This window comes from Medicago sativa, chromosome 7 (assembly GCF_051527215.1).
Source record: "Medicago sativa cultivar Bolivia chromosome 7, Bolivia_mono, whole genome shotgun sequence".
Lineage (NCBI taxonomy): Eukaryota > Viridiplantae > Streptophyta > Magnoliopsida > Fabales > Fabaceae > Medicago > Medicago sativa.
Genome location: NC_140755.1, coordinates 28,539,963 through 28,557,921, shown reverse-complemented (window position 1 = coordinate 28,557,921; position 17,959 = coordinate 28,539,963). Strand labels below are relative to the sequence as shown.

The following is a 17,959-nucleotide window of genomic DNA, read 5'->3' as shown; positions in this document are numbered from 1 at the left end:
TTCCAAAATGATGATTAGTTTGATAAAGAGTTTTTTTTTTTTTAAAATGACAATTAAATTGAGACGTATTGTTGTATGTATTTTGTACTATGAACGCTATTGTGTATACACGCGTAATTTTGTTATCTATATTCACGTATGTAAACACAAGTTACAATATATGAGCTAATCATCAGAGCTTCTTAGAAGGAGCTCCATAAATACTCTAAAATAACTGAGGTGAAGATATCAGGTTTAGGCCAGAATGAGTGGATCTCCTCTACCTTCCAAGTGTCCTCTTGCAGCTCCTCTGTACAAGACACATAGATATAGATTACGTGCAACTTACGTCATTTTTCCGTGAGGATGTGTGGCATGCCATGAAACACTTCTTATGAGGACCACAACTTTCTCTTGGACAATACTGTGAGGATGAGTTGAAGCTTTAGTTGATCTGAATGGTCAAGCTGAGCTAAGGATAACTTTAATGGTAGTGCTAAGCCAACCATGACCTAAATGGTCAAGCTTAGATAAGCACGATGAATGGTGGAAATGAGCTAGGCATGTTGAATTATGGAGTGGAGCTAAGCATGAACTCAATGCTCAAGCTCAATTACGCATGATAAAAGGTGGAGTTGAGTTATGCATGTTGAAAGGTGGAGCTGAGGTAGGCATGCAGAATTGTGGAGTTGAGCTATGCATGATGTGAATGGTCAAGTTAAGCTAGACATGCTGAAGGGTGGGTTTGAGCTTGGCATGCTGAATTGTGGAGCAGAACTAAACATGGCCTGAATGGTCAAATTGAGTTAGGCATGCTGAAGAGTGGTGTTAAGCTAAGCATGACATGAATGGTCAAGCTGAGCAAAGCATGATGAAGGGTTGAGCTCGACTTGAACGATCAAGCTGAGTTAAGCATGTTGAACGGTTGAGCTCTTCTGACGTGAACGCTCAAGCTGCGTTGGACATGTTGAATAATCCAAATATAATAAAGTCCATGTGGTATGATCCTCCATAGTAGTCCAACTACATTTTAATCTTCTGTTACAATGGGAATAGAAGATATGTTAGGTTAGATATTTCATTATTGCATGGCTTATTTACATTTTTATTCCCTTAACTAATTTAGTGGTTTCAGTTTGGTCCCTTAAATAATTAATGTTACAAACTGGTCCCGCAAGTCTGTTCCGTCCATCAGTTAAGTCCTTTCCGTCTCTTTTGAATTTGAAAACGTTAACTTGTGATGACGTGGCAAGAGTGGGTTGTGATAAGGTTATGACATGGCAAAAGAGATTTGTAGAGAGAGAGAAAACCACTTCTTCATCTTTCTCTCTTCTCCCGTCGTTCCTTTTCTTCTTCCTTCTTCCTTCCTTTCAAATTTCTTCTTCCTACCCTTCCCAAATTCAAATATTCTTCCCTTCCCTAAACAAACCCAGATCTCGAAAATACTTGAAATCCCAAATTTCTTCTTCGTTCCTTTTTCAAAACCAGATTTTGAAACTCATCATGTCCACTGTTTCCCAGAATTCGAAAACCAACTCAATGCAGCAAAGTGGAAACTCATCAGCTTCGTGTTATGGATCTATTCTCAGGAGAAGATCATTCAGAGACTGTAGATGTGGTGAAAAACAAGTGTTGAGAACTGTTAGTGATGTAACCAATCCGAATTTTGGAAATTTTTTTTGGAGATGTATCAATTACAAGAACCAATTTGATAAAGGTTGCAACTACTTTAATTGGTTTGATGCAAGGGATGATATCATTGATGCAAAAGATCAGGAGATTGAGAAGCATAAGAAGAAAACTGTGAAGTATAAGATTGCATTAGCTAGATCACAAAAATGGTTGAAAATATCTATTGCATTTGGAATTGTAAGCTTTGGGATTGTCCTAGTATTGTTAACAATATTGTTGTGTAACAATAACAATCTTTTGGGTCAATTGTATTTGAAGTAGTTTAAGGAGGTGTATGTAATGCCACTGTGTTGGTGAATTGTTATCTGAAACAATGTATTATTATCTTCTAAGTTAATGTATGATTATCTTTTTGAATCAATGAATGGTTTCATTCTCTATTTATTTGCATTTAATAAGCTGCTATGATAATAAGCTGCCATGATAATAAGCTGCTAAAAACCTGCTATGATAATAAGCTGCTAATAACCAGTACAGGAACCTAAAAAACCAAAAGCCAGTACATGAACCAAAAGCCAGTACAGGAACCACAAGCGTGGGAGTCAAAACACACCACTCCTAAAAACAAAAAACCAGTACAGGAACCTAACAAACCAAAAGCCAATGCTGGCATGCGCCTAACTGCTACAAAAGACAGCAAAAACACACAGACCAGCAGGCCAAAAATGGATAAACAGAAACTTATAACATAAAATAAGTCTTACATCCATAATTAAATAGAGACATAATGCCAAAATAAGGTAACCAGTACATGAACTTAGGTAATCCTTAAAGTTATACATCCCAAAAAAGGTTACCATAAAGTCAGTCATACTTGACCAAAATGAGTCTTAATACCAAAATACTAACAAGTCATACATGACCAAAATGACATAAACATAAACTATTTGAACATAAACATAATTCAGGTGTTTTATGGCTGAGTTGATGTTGATCCTTTCTTCTTTTCAAGTTGTGTTTTTTTCTTCTTTGTTGTTGGTTGACTTAAGGAAGCCCTTTTTGGTGCCTTGTCCTTCTTACTCTTTTGATATGGTTTTGAAGTGGTGCCAGACCTCATAGAATGAGTACTTCCATTTCCAGCAGTTGCACCAGTTGTAGAATTTCCACCAGTTGCATTAGCAGTAGCAGTTGCAGTAGATTGTGCAGAAGCTGATGCAGTTGCAGTTGCAGTAGTACCAGTTGCAGCAGATTGTGCAGAAGCTGATGCAGTTGCAGTTCCATTAGTACCAGTTGCATGAGATTGTGCAGAAGCTGATGCAGTTGCTGTTGCATTAGCACTAGTGTTGCCATCTGTAGCAGTTGCAGGTGGGGGTGGTGGTGGTAGCTTGCAGGTAGATTTTTTGTGACCCTCTTTCTTGCACCTACTGCATTTGACTCCATTTTTAGCCCTCTTCAATTGTTGTTCATCCCTCTTTTCATCTGCATCCTTTCTTCTTTTTTTCTTTGGCCTTCCAGGCTGCCTCTTGACTGGAGGTGGTTGAAGATCTGCATACTCAGTCCTTCTCCATAGAGCATGCCCATTAGTTGGATATATGATAGACCTGTAACAAGCTTCATACTTCTCCTTCCTAAAACAGTCTGAACATATTGATCAATGCCAATACTCTGGCTTTTCATGCATGCTATAGCATGACAGCAAGGCAACCCAGTTATGAGCCATTTCCTGCAAGAACATTCTCTTCTCAACAGATTGACAGCAAAAGTTTCTTCTCCATTCCCAGTCATTGAAAGATATCTGACCTCATAATCAAATTCACTACCACGCCTGTCAATAACATTATACATAATCAGGAAATAAAGGAGGAATATGCATACCTAGACATAATTGGCATAAAGGACATAAATGAAATATAGTAGAGTTATGGTTTTACCTCACAAGTAGATTGTTGGTGTAACTGGACTCTTTAGCAAGTATTTTTTTAATGTTAGGTAAAATTCTACCTTCATAATTTGCCCCTTTCTGTCTGTTTTTTTCCCACCTTTCCATCAAGTAAACTCTAAGTTCCTCAAGCATTGTAACCACAGGTTTCTCTCTTGGACCAACTATCACTGAATTGAATGCCTCAGTCATATTGTTTACTAATGTATCACACAATGGACCATTAGTAAATTTTGACTTGCTCCAATGTTTTGCTGGTGTTTGCATTAGATGGTTGTATGCTTCTTCTGATATAGCCTTTATCTCATTCATATGCTTCTCAAAAGCATTTTCATAAGTGGATTTGGCTGCTTTCCACATAAGCTCCTTAAGTTTTTTTCCAGGATACTTCTTTCTAAAGTTGCTGTACAAGTGCCTTACACAAAACCTGTGGTCTACATCAGGTAGTAAGTCTGCCATTGCAGGAAGCAAACCCTGCATATATGAGTGTTTTAAATTAAAAATATTAAATGATACTCTAAAATGTATAATGAAAAAAATAATATTAATAGAATTTGAAAGTATTAAATTATACCTTCTGTTGGTCACTTATGAATGAATAAGTATTGCATACTCTTGCACCGCCCAAGTCAGATATTAGTAAATCCAAAAACCAAGTCCAGCTTTCTTTGGTCTCACCCTCAACAACAGCATAAGCTATTGGTAACATTTGGTCATTAGGGTCTCTCCCAATGGCAGTGAGTAATTGTCCCCCATAATAACCTTTTAGGAAACACCCATCCAAACCTATAATCTTCCTACATTTCTCAAAACTATCTTTGCATGCTTTAAAACATATGTAAACCCTCTTAAAATGAGGAGAGAAAGATCTCTCAGGGTTTCGTAACTCACCTTCAACACTTTGAAATGGCTGAGTTTCCACCCTCACAGTAGAGTTAGGATTTGACCTCAAAAGTTCATGACAGTAATCATACATTCTAGTGTATTGATCCCTGTATGACCCATCCACTACATCAATTGCATAGGACTTAGCTCTGTATGCCTTTGTTTTATTGATATCAAGGTTCCATTTCTGCTGTGTCTTTGTCATTATTTTGTCCAATTTAATGTCTGCATTCTCCCTCACTGTGTTGTTCAGCTTACCACCTAACCACTTAGAAGTCAACATCTTAACTTTAAATTCCCTACCACACGTGTGATCATCAATAATCTTCCTGAGTTGCCAAGTTTCTTCCCCATCTATCTTTGCACAGAATGCTTTCCATGAACAAAGTCCTTTTTTGCAAACTATTCTAACCCTCTTCTTATCATTCTTTCTAAATTTCAAGTCATAACCATTATGCACGGCATATGTTCTAATCCCCTCTTGAAAAGCCTTTTTAGTCACAAAAAAAGTACCAACTTCCCATTTGTAGTCACGCATTGATTCCAGTAACTTAAATGTTTGGAATTTGGTATTAGTTTGACCATTATCATCCTCACTATCACAATCACTGTTTAGTTGGTCACTATTGTAATCCTCAACATCACTTAACCCAAATAATGGTGCCTGACTAGACTCACCAATTTCATTATTAGCACCTGCAGCCTCTTCCACTACAACATTTTCAGTAACAGTATTTTTCCTTGGTCTTCCTCTCTTCTTTTTGGGTTTACTTCCACTAGCAGCCTCTGAATTAGTGTTAGGTTGAGTTATGGGAAGTAAAGTTGAGTTATGGGAGGTAGCAGTTTGGAAAGTTTGTGAGGGGATGTCTGTTAACACAGTTTGTGAGTTGTTATTAAGGGAAGGTTCAGGTTCAGGTGCTAGTGCAAAATCATCAAAGTAATCCTCTAGTTCAATTTCATCTTCTGAGTCAAAAGTGCTTCCCAAAGCACTATCCTCATCACTATTATTTGCATCAGGTGGGGTAAAAGCATTTGAGGGACCACTTTCTTTTTCAACCACATTTTTGCCACTACCATTATCTTCCACAATGTTACTAATGGGCCCATTGTCCACATCAACAGTATCATTGCTTGGCCCACCATTCATATCTTGCACAGTGTCATTGATGGGCCCATAATTGTCCACACCCACCTCAACTTCTTCCATTTCCACTACATCTGGCCCATTATCCTCAACCACATCAGCTGGGCCAACATTACCCCCTGCATTTGCATTTGGCCCTTGAATAAAATTTGCTAATGTTGGATACTCCTCAACAACAGGTTCTTCCAAAGTGTGTATCACATACAGATGGGCTTGACCCTCATCATAAGCAATGTTTTTCATCTTATTTGTACCTACATCATCTCTTAGCCTAACTATTTCATCCTCAAGCACAGGGTCATAATACCATAAAGACTCTAAGTTATTGTAGCCCATTTCTTTCAAATCCCCCAACACTCCAAAATAGGACCACACATTAGGGTCACAGATCCAACTGTCCTGAAGCCCATAGTAACTTGAGTGTGTAAACCCATCAAATTCTCCATTATGATGTACCACAACTTCGAATTTTTCTTCCATTACGTACAAATCAGAGAATATCTAATACCTAATAAACAAATGTCACGCACACAATTCAACAAAGCGAAAACGACAACAGAGGGAACAAAGGGACCACTACAACTATACAATATTCGTATACAAATTGGACCACAATCTTATCACTTTACAGTTGTTAACCCATCAAACACCTTATAAAAGCATCAAAATTCAAACTTTTAAACATATAAAGCCTCATTTAGAGTGCAAACAACAGCAGCAACAAACAACAGCAGAATCACTCTAAATCGCAGAACAGAATCAATACAAATCATAACTCTGCAATAGAAAGAAGAAGAATAACTAACCTTAACCGTCGCCGTCGTTCAATCGCGCAAACAGCAGCATCAACAAATCGCAGCTTTTTTCTTCAGTAACTCGGATCGCAGGAAGGAAGAAGGAAGAAGAAAAGGAACGACGGGAGAAGAGAGAAAGATGAAGAAGTGGTTTTCTCTCTCTCTACAAATCTCTTTTGCCATGTCATAACCTTATCCCAACCCACTCTTGCCACGTCATCACAAGTTAACGTTTTCAAATTCAAAAGAGACGGAAAGGACTTAACTGATGGACGGAGCAGACTTGCGGGACCAGTTTGTAACATTAATTATTAAGGGACCAAAATGAAACCACTAAATTAGTTAAGGGACTAAAAATGTAAATAAGCCTTATTGCATTTATATCATTAAAAAGTTTGACTATATTATATCGTTGGTGATATTGAAAAAGATAAAAAAATATATTATATTTGCAATATTGTTGGTAAAAGATAAACTTAGTTTGTAATGTAAGTTTAATCGAATTCAAAATTTCATAAAATAAAAAAATTACTTATAATTTACACATGTTAATAAAAAGAGCGGACAAACATACACAATGTACCCGTTTAAATGCTTATACTATATATAGAGAGAATATAGGATTTTAGGGGAATTTTGAGCTGACTTTTTTGTTATTCTAATTATACCCTTAAACAAATTTTCCTATAATAATGTTATATTTTTGGTGTTATTAAAAAAAATAAGAATTTTTGTATATTTGTTATTTTATTGTTGTCATTGAAAAAAATATATGGTTTGTTGAGTTTGTTACATTTGAAACTCACAAATATCTTCGTTCAAAAAAAGAAAGTCACAAATATCTATACTTATAAATTTAATCTATATCAAAAAATTTATATAAAATATCATTTAAAATTTACACGTAATTTTTTTTATAAAATATCGTTGATAATCACACGTGTTAGCGCAATAAAAGGAGCAGAAATACGGGCACATGAGTGTCTGTCTTTTTGCTAGTATATATAAAGGGAATACATGTTTCAAAAAGGAATGCAAGGTTTTGAGGTGACTCTTTCACTTTCACTTATACTCTTAAATAAATATACATGTAATTAAGGATGTTATATTGTTGGTATCATTCAAAAAAGATAATAGTTTATATTATATTTTCTATATTGTTGGTTTCATTAAAAAAGATAAATATAGTTTGTTACAATATGAAAGTGCAAAATATGCATACCTATGATTTTAACCAAAATCAAAATGATTTTAATCAGAACAAGAATTTCATAAAATTCACTGTTCGGAGGTATTGTACGAGAGCTTTGAGCATGAGGAGAGGGGATGTGTGATGAGTCATAGATTAGTCTAATTTAATGCTTTATTTAATTTAGTTTTATTAAAGATTTAGTTTTGTTTTATTGCATTTTATTTCCTTTTAGAATATTTTACTTTAAATTGCTTTTTATTATATTTTAGGAACGAATATATGGTGGAAGGTGTCTTGGAGCAAAAGAAAGAGGACTGGAGCAAATACAGTGCAAGAATACGAAGATACGGGACAAAAATATGTTCCCACATAGTCAGAAGCTTGGCACGGCCCGTGCCAACATGTGGCACGGCCGTGCCCGTCCCCAGAGTCCACTTTTGCTGCTTTTCTTCAAGCCCAAGTTACCCTGTTGCAGCTTTACCGTTTTATCCTTTTAGTTGTTTAGTTTCTAAGTCGATTGTAAAGCTATAAATAGAGTAGCTCTCCACCATAAACATTCACCTTTACTTTGCTTAGAATATTTCTATTTTCAATAAAAGTCTTTATTTCTTACTTTCTTTCTTTGAAATTTTACTTTACCGTTATTTTCTCTTCTTCCCCCATGTCTACGATGAACATGAGTGAGTAGACTTCTTCGTCTTAGGATTGTTGGGGAGTCTAATGACATAATCCTAAAACAAACCAAGCTTAAACCCTAATTTCTATGTAACCCTAATTTCTAATCTAGATTCACCGTCTTAACGTGGATTAACAATTATCAAACTGTGGAAGCGAAAGCGGAGGGTTTGATAATCGTTAATCCATCATCCCAAACATCAATTCACAAAGCGAGAGCGGAGTCTTGATGTTGGAACAAGTGAATCTAGACAATAATTGCAAAACAGTGAAATAGTCTTTTGCAATTATTGAGACAAAGAGTAGTTTCAATCCTCTATGCATCTTCTAGTAATCAAGTCAGCGAAATAGGCTTGGTTACTAGAAGTAAACTCTCACCGGACTTTCATCGGAAAGGTGAGGGGCTAAGGGAAACCGGTCTTTAGAAAGTAGTGTGTAAACCATGAAATTAGATGTTTAAGTCTTGTCTAGTGAAGGGTTTGTTATTATGACAAACCAATAATCCTAAGGCTCTTTATTAATATTGTTATTTACCTTCAGCAATCAAACTCCTTTCTACTAAACTTTCTCTCCTCTAATCATTCTTTAAAAAGTTAATTAAGTTGAACAACTCCCTAGCGGAACGATACTCTTACTTACTACTATTACTTCGATAGGCCGTGCACTTGCGGTTTGGCCCTATCAAGTTTTTGGCGCCGTTGCCGGGGAGTTAACTAATTTGATTAATTTTTTTTTAGTGATTAGAATTCTCTCTTCTTTCTCTTTTCTTTTTCGTTTTTATTTTTAACTTTTTATTTTTCTGTTATTGTTAACTTCTTGGGTTCTCAATTTTTTTTATGCGAAAAACCAGAAATCGAGTTGTAATAATCAACGAGATCGAAAGGTATTTGCATAAACGAAAGAGAGGCGCACGAAATAACACCGCCATGGCCAATCGCACTCTCAAAGAGTATGCAACGCCGTCTACGGCTGAGCCACAAGCTGTTATTGTGTACCCAACGGTTGAGGATGACAACTTCGAAATTAAGCCTGCCCTTCTTAACTTGGTGCAGCAAAACCAATTCACGGGATCCCCCACTGAGGATCCCAATCTCCACATCTCTGTTTTCCTACGAATTAGTGGAACCATGAAGGAGAACCAAGAGGTCGTAAGACTTCATCTCTTTCCCTTTTCCTTAAGGGATAGAGCTAGCGCTTGGTTCCATTCCCTCGAAGTCGGTTCCATTACTTCATGGGATCAGATGAGGCAAGCATTCCTTACCCGATTCTTTCCACCATCTAAAACCGCTAAACTTAGAGACCAAATCACGCGGTTCTACCAAAAAGATGGGGAATCTCTCTACGATGCGTGGGAGCGTTTCAAAGAAATGCTAAGACTTTGTCCCCACCATGGCCTAGAGAAGTGGCTTATAGTCCACACTTTTTATAATGGCTTGTCTTATACCACTAAGATGTCTGTTGATGCAGCTGCAGGTGGAGCACTTATGAACAAGAACTACACGGAGGCCTATGCCCTGATTGAAGACATGGCTCAAAATCATTACAAATGGACCGACGAGAGAGCCATCACTAGTTCTTCATCCTCCAAAAAGGAGGCAGGTATGTACGAAGTCTCTAACTATGACCACCTTGCTTCTAAAATTGATACACTAACTGAAAAACTTGAAAAACTCAATGCTAGTGCTATCAATTCTGCTTCTACTCCTTCTTGTGAAATTTGTGGTATAACTGGTCATGCTGGTGTTGATTGCCAACTAGGTAGTGCTATTAACGGTGTTAAGCAAATGAATTATGCTCAATACAACCAAGGGATGAGACAAAATCAAAATTTTTACAAAAACCAAAATCCCTATGGACAAGTAGCACCACCCGGTTATGCAAATAACCAAAGATTCACTCAGAAATCCAATTTGGAAATTTTGTTGGAAAATTCTATTGCCAACCAAACCAAACAACTTCAAGAACTTAAAAACCAAACCGGATTTCTGAATGATTCTCTTTCCAAGCTCAATACCAAGGTTGATTCTATTGCTACTCACTCTAAAATGCTTGAAACTCAAATCGCTCAAATAGCCCAACAAGTGGCTACCTCTTCCCAAACACAGGGAGTCTTTCCTGGTCAAACCGAAGCCAATCCCAAAGCCCAAGTTAATGTCATATCTTTTGGGGGTAGTAAGTTAGGCGAAACTTTTGCTAATGTTAAAAACATTGGGAAAGAAAATGTCAAGCCTTTAGGTGATAAAATTGTGATAGAAGAAGCAAAACCGCTTGAAGAAAACAAAACTCCATCCCCCTTAAATCTTGATAAGCTTAAACTAGAGGGTAAGTTTGAAAAATTTGTCAACATACTTGGGAAGATTTGCATTAAACTCCCCTTTGCTGAAGCTTTGTCTAGGATGCCTCTATATGCCAAGTTTTTAAAGAATTTTTTTCAAAGAAAAGGCCTATAGAGCATAGTGAGACAATAGCTTTGGCTAAAGACACTAGTCCAATCATTCAAGAAGCACCCCCTAAGCTTAGAGATCCAGGTAGCTTTGCCATACCATGTGAAATTGGGAATGAAACCATAAACAAAGCCTTATGTGACTTAGGAGCTAGTGTTAGTTTGGTGCCTTTGTCTCTTCTCAAAAGGATAGGGATAGGATAATTGAAACCTACCGAAATAGAGTTAAAGCTAGCTGATCGTTCTACCATGAAACTTGTAGGATTTGTCGAGGACATACCCGTTAAGATAGAAGGGATATATATCCCAACTGATTTTGTAGTCGTTGACATTGCGGAGGACGAAGACGTCCCTATAATCCTAGGTAGACCTTTCCTCGCCACTGCGGGAGCTCTTATAGATGTCAAGAACGGTAGGATAGTTTTTCAAGTGAGTGATAAGATGGTAGGATTTGAGTTGAAAAATGTTATGAAGGGTCCTGCTCTTTACTCTTGTTGTATGCTTAACGATCATGTTGTGAAAGAACATTTTATAACGTCATCTACACAATATGACATCTTTGATCCATTCTAAGGACTCTTTCTAACCGTCAAGCTAATGACATAAAAAGAGCGCTTCGTGGGAGGCAACCCACGCATTTAATCGCTTTTGTTTTGTTTTTCTTTGTTTTAAGTTGTTTTGTAGGAAATTGTCCAAGTGTGATTCGAAAAAAAAGTCAAGAAATTGAAAAATTCTGAAGCCCCCAGGACCAGAAAGGTGGCACGGCCCGTGCTAGGTATGGCACGGCCGTGCCAAGTTCTTAAAGAAAAAAATGGGCATGAAGTCAGGAAGATGGCACGGCCCGTGCCAATAGGTGGCACAGCCGTGCCTGATTTCTACACCTTATAACCTCCAATTTTTTCTTTCTTCTTCCTCATTCTCAAACCACAAACCTCTCTCTACCTTCAAACTTCTCTCTAAACCTCTATAACCTCCAAACCTTCAAACCCTCATATCTCCCTCAAATCATAACCAAATCACTCAATTCTTTCACCGATCAACCACAAACTTCATCCAAAACAAAAACCACCAATCAAAAACATCTTTCACCCACTCAAACACATAATTCACCAAACCCTTATCTCCATCAACCCTAACCCAAAAACCACAAAACCTTAGCCAATCTCCACATCTAAAACCATAAACCTCACTTAAACATCAACCCCAATCCAAAACCAACCCTTCCCACTAAAATTATCATCAAAACTCTAACCTTCACCAAGACCCCAAAGTCAAACCAAGGTCAAAGGTCTAATGGCTTCAAGAAGGAGTGGCAAGGAACCGGCAACATCTTCCGGAGGTCCACCATCAAAGAAAAGGGCACCGGCAAAGAATCATGGCATCACCTTCAAGGATAACAACCAAAAAGAAAGGTACAAAATCCTTATCACTAAACCTTTGCATCCTTGTAGGTACCCTCATTCTCATACTATGAATACCTTAGGGATTAGGGACAATGCTTTTGAATTGCTGAATAGATTAGGATGAGGTGAGATGCTTAGTCCTATGAGGGGGTATGAAAATTTTACTTATGAGTTTTTAAGTTCTATCCAATTTACGAAAGATAATTTGAGTTTAGATGACCCCGATCATAGAGTCTCCTTCCGGCTTTTCAATATTGATTACGAGATGTCCCTTGAAAACTTTTGCACTGAAATGGGCTTCGCGAATGCGGGGTTCATCCATGACTCTTGGAACCAAGCTTTAAAGCCGGAAGACTATAACCCTGCTGCCTTTTGGACACGCATCACCGGTCTAGACCAATATGTTTCACGATCCAACAAGGCTAGTAACATCCACAACCCGGTTCTTAGGTACCTTCAGAGAGTAATGGCTTGTACCATTTGGGGTAGAAAAGAAGTAGGAACATGTAGGACGGATGAAATCTTTATGCTTTGGGCTATGCTTACTAATAATCCCGTGAATACTTGTTTTTACATGCTTGACTACCTTGCTTCAATAGGAACTAAGCCTAATCTTGTAGCTGACATAGTAGTAGGGGGTGTTATCACATTCATTGCTAGGAAGTTTGGAGTGAGCGAGGAGGAAGGGATAAATGAAATTCAGGGCAACAATAGGCTTAACATAGAGACATTAATCTCTATGAAATTCATTACACATCATCCACCAATGCAATATGCCCTTAAACTCAATGTGCCTATTCTGTTTTTGCTTCCTAACCCATCTCGGACTAACACCGAGGTGGAGGAGAATTGGTTGTATGATAATGAATAGGTACATGAGCAACATGACGAAGGAGAAGGTGCTAACTTGCACCCTGAGGAGGAGCACCATGACCATGATGTCGGAGAGCTCAATGATGATGAAAGATGGGCATGGATGCGAACCGAGGTAGAGAGGATAAGCACCGAGCAACAAAGGCAAGGTGTAGAACTTTTGGGGCTGAGAAATGATGTCCAAAGGGGCAACCGCTTGTCGGAAGAAAACAATGAAATGCTCTGAAGAATGATGCACCAATTCAATCTCCAAGGTCCTCCTTATGGACCTCAATAAAATGTGAGATTTCCTCTTCCTCTCTTCCCTTCTCTCTTCCCTTCTCTCTTCTCTCTCTACTACTCTTCTTCTACTCCTTCTTACTTCTTCTTCTTCTCTTTTAATTTCTTTTTCTTTTGAATCATTGAGGACAATGCTTCCCCTAAGTGTGTGTGTGTGTGTGTGGGGGGGGGGGGGGGGGCTAATAAAGTGTCTAGAGTCGTAGTGTTCCCAAACTCCCTTGAACTTTATTCTTTTTTGTTTTGTTTTTATAGTGAAAGGCATGACTAGTAGCTTGTTTTTAATGCAAATTATGGCATAATTTTTTTTGTTTTGTCTCTCCTTTAAAGGTTGCTTCTTGTACATGAAAGTAGTTTCTTGTGTTTCTTATGTTCTTGCTATACCCATGTCTTGTTTTATTGTGAAAATCTCCAATGAGAAATGCACCCGGTTGCAATCTTTGAGCAAGTGTATGAATAGGTATTTTAAGGAACACATTCTATCTTTAGTGTTAACTTAGACCCTTTAAAGTCTTAAGAGTAAAAGTAGTGTAAGTTTGTGTGGGAAATTAATCAAATGTTCTTAATTGTTATATTCTTAAATTGTTAAAGTTAAAATGGGGCGGGAGAATGGCACCAACATGTGGGGGAAAGGACAATCCCTAACTTCCTAATTGTGGTGGTGACTCCCTAATTTGAACTTAAAGAAATTCATCAATGCTAGGGGGGAAAGGACAATTACATCCAAAAAGACTTCCTACGCGGAGATGAAACAAATAATAATTTTGCAGCGCTGCTTAGGGTGATTTTGAATCTAGGGGGAAAGGACAATTACATCCGAGAAGACTTCCTACGAGGATAGATAGCCCCTAAGCATCTGCAGCCCCTTGTGCTTAATTGTTAATCTAATTTTAACTTAAATTCCCATCACTCTTATATGAAATGAAGAAAGGACTTTTCTCGGTTACTTTAGCACTAAGGATAGAACCCATTCCTCATAATATCTATCTTATACAGGAGCAAGAAAAGGGTTGGACTGAACACACACACTCACTTGAGACTTGATGTTGGGTAGAATAGGTTCATGAGAAGTATTTGAAATTGTAATTAGTGTACTTGAAGCAAAGCCTTTCTTTTGAGACATGTGTTCTTAATATTGCCATGAATAAATCTTTTGTTGCTGCTATGTCTATTGCCTTTTGCTTGAGGACAAGCAAAGATTCAAGTGTGGGGGAGTTTGATGAGTCATAGATTAGTCTAATTTAATGCTTTATTTAATTTAGTTTTATTAAAGATTTAGTTTTATTTTATTGCATTTTATTTCCTTTTAGAGTATTTTACTTTAAATTGCTTTTTATTATATTTTAGGAACGAATATATGGTGGAAGGTGTCTTGGAGCAAAAGAAAGAGGACTGGAGCAAATACAGTGCAAGAATACGAAGATACGGGACAAAAATATGTTCCCACATAGTCAGAAGCTTGGCACGGCCCGTGCCAACATGTGGCACGGCCGTGCAATTCCCCAGAGTCCACTTTTGCTGCTTTTCTTCAAGCCCAAGTTACCTTGTTGCAGCTTTACCGTTTTATCCTTTTAGTTGCTTAGTTTCTAAGTTGATTGTAAAGCTATAAATAGAGTAGCTCTCCACCATAAACATTCACCTTATTTTGCTTAGAATATTTCTATTTTCAATAAAAGTCTTTATTTCTTACTTTCTTTCTTTACAATTTTACTTTACCGTTATTTTCTCTTCTTCCCCCATGTCTACGATGAACATGAGTGAGTAGACTTCTTCGTATTAGGATTGTTGGGGAGTCTAATGACGTAATCCTAAAACAAACCAAGCTTAAACCCTAATTTCTATGTAACCCTAATTTCTAATCTAGATTCACCGTCTTAACGTGGATTAACAATTATCAAACTGTGGAAGCGAAAGCGGAGGGTTTGATAATCGTTAATCCATCATCCCAAACATCAATTCATAAAGCGAGAGCGGAGTCTTGATGTTGGAACAAGTGAATCTAGACAATAATTGCAAAACAGTGAAATAGTCTTTGCAATTATTGAGACAAAGAGTAGTTTCAATCCTCTATGCATCTTCTAGTAATCAAGTCAGCGAAATAGGCTTGGTTACTAGAAGTAAACTCTCACCGGACTTTCATCGGAAAGGTGAGGGGCTAAGGGAAACCGGTCTTTAGAAATTAGTGTGTAAACCATGAAATTAGATGTTTAAGTCTTGTCTAGTGAAGGGTTTGTTATTATGACAAACCAATAATCCTAAGGCTCTTTATTAATATTGTTATTTACCTTCAGCAATCAAACTCCTTTCTACTAAAATTTCTCTCCTCTAATCATTCTTTAAAAAGTTAATTAAGTTGAATAACTCCCTAGCGGAACGATACTCTTACTTACTACTATTACTTCGATAGGCCATGCACTTGCGGTTTGGCCCTATCAATGTGCGAGTGTATCGTGATGGCCAGTGGCACCGCCACGGGCCACCACGCCGGCACGTTTCGCCGGAAGTGAGGATCATTGGGGGGGGGGGGGGGTAAGGGGTCCAAGCAGGGTGCCACAAAGGGGTGGGAATGAGGGGGATTGGATTGACGTGAGACCACGACGGACGAAAGCGTTGCGACAGGATTTTCAAGATCAGGACAGGTTTCTGGAACGACAGCGGCTTCGAGATAGAAACGACTTCAAGCTTCGGGATTCCAGGGTTAGGTATTCATCACGGGAGGAGCGCTACTATGGAGATTTTGATACGGGTTCAGACTATACAGAAGGTAGGTCAGTTTTGGAGGAAGGTTGCGATTTGGGACTGGTGGATCTTGAGGAAGGTTCTGATTATCGTAAATGGAAGCAAGGCTTGGGTGCAACATCGCGAAGGGGATACCGTAACAATGGGAGGAGCAGCGCGATGGTTCCAATTCAAACATAGCCATCGCGTGACATGGAAGCTATAGGGAAGGGCGGTGCTACTGGTTCTGCACTAAAAAGGTTTGTCACTTTCTATATCACTAATTTCCCGCCACAGGCTTCGGCTTTTTTCTTGCGAAGAAATTTTGAAGTATGTGGAATCCTAGAAGACGTTTTTATTGCAAATAATAGGAATCGAAATGGTGAAGTGTATGGCTTTGTTCGTTATTCTAAGGTTCGCGATGTTGATAAACTATTGAAAGCATTAAACAATGTAAGTTTTGGTCAATATTGTGTTTGAGCGGTGCTTGCTAGGTTTGATAGGAAGGGTTCGAGGAAGGAGGAGGATGTGCGGGAGGTTGAGGGAGGAGGTGGGAAGTGTAGGGAGCATCGAGAGGACGGAGGTGAGGTGGTTATTGAGAGGAAGAAAGGGGTTGAGGGAGAAAAAATTGAGGAAGAGTGGTGTAGAGGACGTGGCAGAGGGAGTGGTTCAGAAGGAGGGAGAAGGAGGTGTGAGAGTGGGTTCAGTGTTGGTGAAGGTGGGAGATACGGGGAGGAAAGGTAGGGAGGTAGAGGGAGGAAGAGATCTGAGAAGGGAGCAGGGGCAGTCGGGTAGGAATGCATGTACAGATAAATTGACAACGGGTATGAGATTGGTGCGGAAGTATAGCTCATGTGAAGATGATTTGAGGTGGACAACTCGTGGCTCGATTGGTACGGTGATTGATGGGATGGCTATTACCACTTATTCAGAGTAGAGTGTCGGATGCGGGCTTCAAGGATATTGACATCATTCCTCTTGGGGCGAACAAGGTATTTGTTCACTCGTTGTCAGATATTGATGTAAAGGAAATTGTGGCGGAAGCGAAGCAATTTTTTGATATGATTTTTTCAAATTTGGTTTGTTGGAATAAAACGGTGATGCCATTTCATAGGGGAGCATAGGTTCGTTTGTATGGCATACCGATACACGCATGGAATGAAAACTTTTTCAAACTATGTGTTCTTGATTGCGATAGTTTTTTAAGAACAGACAATTGCTCCTTGAACAGAGAAAGGTTCGATTATGCTAGAGTGTTGGTATCAACAACATCTTTAGATGTGGTGAATGTTACCGAACAACTCATTGTGGATGGAACGTCGGTGGATATAAAAATTGTTGAAGAGTTTGGGTTCAATATAGCTGATGATGTTTGTTTATATGATGTGAATGATAATTCTGAGTCTGACAATCAGGAACATGCAGACATGTATGAAGACATTGCAGCGGATAAAAATGTTGATATTTTGGCGGATAAAATAGTACAAGATTTAGTAGATATGGAGGACTTGAATACCACTGATGTTAATGGTTTGCTGCCAGAAAATGTGGCGATTACGGCATCAGCTGCTGCCCATAACAAGCAATCAGCTGAATCTGAACAGCCGGCCAGTCCCACTTGTTCTGAACAGTCGGATAATGTAAATGTGGAGATTACGGCATCAGCTGCTGTGCATAACAAGCAGTTAGCTGAATCTGAACAGCCGGCCAGTCCCACTTGTTCTGAACAGACTGTTAATGTCTCTGAAAACGCTGAGGAATTATGTATGAAGCATGGTACTGAGTTGGCGATTTCGAAGAGGGGACCAAGTTTGCAAGAAAAGGGTGTAGAGGTATCGGTTGAAAGGGAATCTATGAATTCGGTAGTGGGAACAGAAGCTTGTACTGCTGTGGGGGCGTCTAGTAAACAAAAGAAAAAAATTACATCGTTTTATTCGAATGATACTCGGTCTATCGGTTCAGGCCCGTGGAGTGTGGATTGGATAAAAAATATTCAAAAAGGTGAT

At 38.4% G+C, this 17,959-nt stretch overlaps 1 protein-coding gene and 1 non-coding gene across 3 annotated transcripts; both read right to left on the bottom strand.

Moving 5' to 3' along the window:
- Positions 1 to 2,337: 2,337 nt before the first annotated feature.
- Positions 2,338 to 6,656, bottom strand: LOC146905368 (uncharacterized). Of its 2 annotated transcripts, XM_085727112.1 has the most exons (4): positions 6,386 to 6,656; positions 4,125 to 6,087; positions 3,543 to 4,024; positions 2,338 to 3,436 (listed from the first exon to the last, which is right to left on the bottom strand). In XM_085727112.1, the coding sequence occupies exons 2-4, from the start codon at positions 6,057 to 6,059 to the stop codon at positions 3,064 to 3,066; spliced, it is 2,790 nt and encodes a 929-aa protein (XP_085583238.1). In that variant the 5' UTR covers positions 6,060 to 6,087; positions 6,386 to 6,656; the 3' UTR covers positions 2,338 to 3,063. The 2 variants fall into 2 exon arrangements, with proteins under 2 accessions (XP_085583238.1, XP_085583239.1); XM_085727113.1 differs by lacking the exon at positions 6,386 to 6,656 and having other exon boundaries at positions 4,125 to 6,202.
- A 2,873-nt stretch (positions 6,657 to 9,529) lies between these two features.
- Positions 9,530 to 9,636, bottom strand: LOC146905367 (small nucleolar RNA R71). The gene has a single exon (XR_015020825.1). It is a non-coding gene; the product is annotated as a small nucleolar RNA R71 (small nucleolar RNA).
- Between the last annotated feature and the right edge of the window lie 8,323 nt (positions 9,637 to 17,959).